This window comes from Lycium barbarum, chromosome 3 (genome assembly GCF_019175385.1).
Source record: "Lycium barbarum isolate Lr01 chromosome 3, ASM1917538v2, whole genome shotgun sequence".
NCBI classification, from domain to species: Eukaryota; Viridiplantae; Streptophyta; class Magnoliopsida; order Solanales; family Solanaceae; genus Lycium; species Lycium barbarum.
In genome coordinates this window covers 3,319,024-3,324,648 of record NC_083339.1, presented here as the reverse complement: position 1 = coordinate 3,324,648, position 5,625 = coordinate 3,319,024, and the positions used below count along the sequence as shown (strand labels likewise).

The 5,625-nt window shown below is 31.5% G+C and overlaps 1 protein-coding gene across 1 annotated transcript; it reads right to left on the bottom strand.

Annotated features, from left to right (window-relative positions):
* Positions 1-1,999: 1,999 nt before the first annotated feature.
* LOC132629757 (uncharacterized) lies at positions 2,000-3,634 on the bottom strand. The gene is made up of 3 exons (XM_060345113.1): positions 3,256-3,634; positions 2,561-3,171; positions 2,000-2,386 (listed from the first exon to the last, which is right to left on the bottom strand). Exons 1-3 carry the CDS (start codon positions 3,632-3,634, stop codon positions 2,000-2,002), a joined length of 1,377 nt encoding a protein of 458 aa, XP_060201096.1.
* Positions 3,635-5,625: the final 1,991 nt, after the last annotated feature.

Sequence of the window (5,625 nt, the reverse complement as noted above, 5' to 3'; positions counted from 1 at the left end):
TTTTAACGAAACACTTGCTTCTGTTAGTCACCAATTGAGTGGTGATCCATCGTATTATAGGGTTGGGGGCTTTCCACTTGCTTTGCAGGTTTGGTTTTATGAATGTTGCTCGAAGGTTGATCCTTTTGTTGCTACTCATATTCGAAACCACATTCCTCGTATTCTTAATTGGCAAACATCCCAAGATATATTGTACTTTGACTATCTGAAGAGGGGGATGTTCAAAACTTATGGGAATCAGGTAAACAAGAACACTTTCAACATCATGCATACATTTTTCATTCATTTTTAATACAGGTTCAAATCTGTATGTTTTATTAGACTTGCTAACTTGTATGAATACACGTGTAATTTTTTGTTTTTGTTAGGTGGTTTTTTCCAACATCACACCAGCAAACGATGAATTGCCACTTCTCACTGAGTTACCAGATCCGCCGCGACCACGTACTACTACAAGTGATACACGATTTGTACATGGTTCTTTGTTTGAGGCATTGAAGAATGAGGTTGTAAATGTAGGTATCGCATTCACTATTTTTTATCTTTTTTAAAAAGGTATGGATCCATCGTATGAGTCGGTTAACACATATATGGCTCATAAATTCTACTTCTTTATAGGTTCGTGAAGATTTGAAACTATTTCAGAAGAAGGTATTTGTCGGATATTAATGGATTCTTAGAATTAGTGACTAGTTATTAGTTTGTTGGTGTAAGAAGGATGATTTTTGTTGATGTTGGCCTAAGTAGTTGACTGATTTTGTTGGTGAATTAAGTTTGATTAATATGATACTTTTATTATTCTTACACCTTATATCATTAGTTTTTAATTTGTTTACCAATGTAGTTATGTTAATACAGTTATTACTTTGAAATCAATGATTCACCATATTTGTTCTCTAACACACAAAATATACAGTATCTATAATATACACATGTTTTCACATGAAGTATATAAACTATATTAAATTCAATGATCAACCAAATTTGTACTTCTAATACATAAAATGTACAATATCCATACATATTTCATACATTGTTTATACGATAATGATACAGTAAACAATTAAAATTCTTCCATCTTAATTTTTATAAATTATTGATACACTAAACAATATAAGATTTTATACATCATGAAACGTGTTATATAGATATATATATATATATGTTGCATACATTATTTATACTATATTGATACACTAAAAAGATATGAAATTTGTTGTGTTTCATATATATATTTATGAAAATTGTTGTGTGTCACACGTTATTTATACAATAATGATACACTAAAATATACGATATCCATACATAATGTTGCATACATTATATATATATATATATATATATATATATATATATATATATATATATATATATATATATATATATGTTCCATACATTATTTATAAAATAATGTATACATTAATGATACAATTTACATACGGTCATTTATAATGTATGGTGCATACATTATTTATACATTATTGATACACTAAAAAGAATTTTGATCATTCACTAACATAACACTTTCCTTTTATATGAAACACGTTATGTGATACATTATCTATACAATATTGATACAATAAACAACTAAACTAATACCAACTAAAGCTCTTGATACATTATCTATACAATATTGATACACTAAACAACTAAACTAATACCAACTAAAGCTCTTGATACATTATCTATACAATATTGATAAACTAAACAACTAAATTTCTACCGGTTGAAGTTTTAGTCAACATTGAGTAGTTAAATAGAATGCCATGATATTTCAACGGTTTGATACAAATGTTACAGTCAAACTAAACAACTAAAGTTTCGATGCATTAAATATGCCAAAAAAAAAAATGCCAGCCATGAAATAAAAATAAATTCTTGCTAGCCAATTTAATAGACAATGTTGCGTCAAAATAACTTTAGAATTTATAAAGTAATGAGTGTCTACTAACAGTGAATGTAAAAAAATAAAAAAAAATTGGCTATATGAAATTTAATTTCATTTGGGAAAATTGCTACATGTCTTCTTGTTGTGCCCCTCTATGCCACACTTGCTACATGTCATCTTTGCCCTCTTAAATTTCACCTCATAAAATGGTTTCATTCTCTTCAACGATGGTCTCCCTGGAGGTCTTTTAGAATCTGGTGGTAAAACAATTTGTTCCAACACATCAAATGGTATCTCCCATGTACTCTCGCATGGAAGAGGTTCCACTGGTATGGCATATGTATCTTTGAAATTTTTATTGTTGTAGTAGGCAGAGCAGTAGTCCTCTCCATTTTGGTGCCTGTACATTATAGCAGCCAAAGCATGTACACATGGTATCTCATCAAGTTGAAACCTTCCACAACTATAAATCTTACTTCGAAGACACACACTAAATCTCTTCATACCATCTGTCACTGTATGTAGGAATTCAGTGAAAGCCCTTACCCACCATAAAAAAGTTGGATCACAATTTAAATTCAGAAATTTAACATACAACGTACAACATAAATACATACAACATACAACATAAATACATAAATGATACCCTATTCATACAGTTTAAAAACTTACAGTCATACGGTGTGATAATTCCTTGTTATCCTCATAAGCTTTATTGTACTCATTAGTAAGATCAGTGAATGTATTTCTCCCTTCTTCACTGTGTTTTTCATTCCAAGTTTCAATCAATTGTCTCATGTAATCCATTAGCTTACAGACTGGAAATTCTCTACCTTTGGCAATGCTGTTGTTTATAGATTCAGCGATGTTTGAAGTCAACGTCCATGTTCTCTTCACTGTTGCATGTACCCGAGACCATTTATGATACCCACTAACAAATAAGTATACACCCAACTTCTTATCTATTGTGTCCAGCCTTCCCATGAGTTCACTAAATTCTTGAAGAGTGTATGCCTTAGCTAATGCAAAGTATAGTTTCCTGACCTGTTCTTTATTTCCCCTGCATTTCTTAAGTAAATTATTCCACAAATGCCAAATACATGCATATTGAGTCAGCCCGGGATATACTAATGTTGAAGCTTTCCATATACTATCATGTCTATCTGATACAATGCACATATTCTCCCTTTCACCAAAAGCTATCCTAAATCTCTCAAAGAACCATGTCCAAGATGCATCATTCTCTGAATCAACTATTGCATATGCTGATGGCAGTATACTACCTGTTTTTGTATAAAAATTATATGCAATCAATACAGTGATTTATAATTGAAATTTAATCATAAAATTAAAAAAAAATTACAAACCTCCAGGATCTAGTGTGCTTGCTATTAGCATAGTTCCTTCGTAAGTTGATTTTAGATGGGTGTCGTCAACAACTACTATAGGCCTACAATACTCCCATCCTCTAATACAAGGTTCCAATGCTACAAATGCATACAAGAAACGGTCTCCTGCTGTTTTTTCCAAACTAACAACTGAGCTCGAATATGTCTTTTCCAGGATGTAAAAGTAGCTCGGTAACTTATTGTATGATTCAGTTAGATCCCCTCGCAACATGTTTAATGCCTTTTCCTTGGCTCTATAAGCTTGCATGTAAGTCATTGTTAAACCATGTTGTTTCCTCATATCTGATGCTATATCCTTTGGTGTGTATACTCTTTTTGGATCTTCATACTTATCCATTATCATAATTCCAACAACCGCTGTAGTTGCTTGACGTCTTGAATAAATCCTATCCTTTAATGAGCATGAATGTTGTTCACAAAATGATCTAATTTTGAAAAGCCTTGAATCATTCAAACTTGACGATTTAAAACTCCAAGAGCAATCGTCCGCAGGGCACTCAAGACAATAGCTATTGTTGGAAGAAAGAAAAACATCAGAAACAGATTTTATATACAGTTTTCATACATATATCATACAACAATCCAAAACATAAATAATTGAAAGGATTGTTTAAAAGTTATATCTTACATATTATTCAACATATTGAAAAAACATTAATTTTCATATCTTTTAGAACTAGATCTTCTAACCCGAAATTGGAATTGTTTCGAAAAGGCGTAGTTCTTCATAATCGCAACAATTGTTTCCTTGTCCTTATAAATCTGTTTTTCAGCAACAAATTCATATCGATTGTCACTTATAATTCCATTTCGTTCACATTCCACAGCCTCAAAATCAACACTGGGAACTATGGCATTCAACTGATCAGGTTTTCCATTGTGTGAAGGTACGGATTGTATAGAATTTGAACTGCTGCCTCCATCGTCTTGGATTTCAATTAAATCCAAAGCTACATACCTCAATGTAATACATAAAGGATACTTACTGAAGAAGTTTTTGTTTTCCTTTTTTTGATCTAAATATACATGGACACCCATATCGTTGTGTATGGTCATTGGCGGGCATCTGTCACTAACAATGTATTTAATCTCCAAACCTTGAATTGTTGTATCTATTCCTAGTTGAGCAGCAATCACTGTGACCAAACCACTAAACTTTGATTTGGAATCGTATAATATTCTTCAACTTCAAAATTTATGTATCTACCTGTCAAAAAATTAAAACAAAATACACATTATACGAACCACGATTATGATACAAATATAATACAAAGTGCATACACACTAACTACACATTACATAATCAAATATATACATTTTAGATTCATCATTCATACATATTCTATACACAACTATACATATTATATGGTTTTAAACGGCAAACAAATTAAAAAAAATGACATGAAAAAAAACAAAATTTAGAAGAAACTGGGCATTAACATATGAACACCTGATGCGTCCCATCTTTCATTGTGTTGTACCATTATTGAATGAATTGTCTCATCTGCCATTGAAACATACGAAACTGTTGATCCGGAACTTTGATTTTGAATGTTGTATGAATTCTGCAATTCTCAACTACAGTTAAATGAATCTTTAAGAATCTTCAACCGTGATGGTGCAAATATGGTTTCTACTTTAAATTTTTGTGGATTGCTGGAATCTGGGAGAAAAAATAGGGGAGAGAAATTATGGGGAGCAGGATGCTAATCGGTTACACCGTGATCTTTGGGGATTCCTGTACCGTATATTAACTTCTTTTACCGTATTTGTTATTTTGTATAGGGTTGGTAAGTTTTCTAATCTTATTTTTTGCAAACTTGAAAGTATTGGTATTTTTTGTAAATACTCCCTCTATATATGTATATATATGTAGTCAGCCCTTTTTTTGGGAGTGGGGAGAGGAAATATTATTTGTCACAGCCTACGCACCAGGTTATGAGTTATCCAAGCTTGGATTGGGTAGGGATGGGATGGTAAATCAGGTTTTTTTTTTTTTTTTTTTTTTTGCTTGTTTGAAGTTATAATTGAATTCTGCAAGTGGACACAAATTTAAAAAGAAAGTAATTTTATCAATAAATTTGTAAATTCACAAAGCGTACAAGTTACAATTTTTTTCTCTAGTTTCATAAACTTAAAAAGAAAGAGGAATTCCAAATCTTCAAAGGTCTTCAATCATTTTCGTCAATTCATACATATTGACATTAGGAGGAATTGGCTCGGCAATATCATAATTTACATTTTCAAAGTTTTGAATGGATTATCCATATGCAACTACAAAAAAAAAAAAAAGGAAGAGGGGGGGGGGGGGGGTTGCACTAAGCTCCC

Bases quoted from the DNA above. Each gene is read 5' to 3' on its own strand.
- LOC132629757 (XM_060345113.1), bottom strand. From the start codon at position 3,634: ATGGATAAGTATGAAGATCCAAAAAGAGTATACACACCAAAGGATATA. The intron at 3,172-3,255 runs GTTTGTAATTTT...ATACAAAAACAG, and splicing joins AAGCACACTAGATCCTGGAG to GTAGTATACTGCCATCAGCA. The intron at 2,387-2,560 runs GTAAGTTTTTAA...GATGGTATGAAG, and splicing joins AATTATCACACCGTATGACT to AGATTTAGTGTGTGTCTTCG.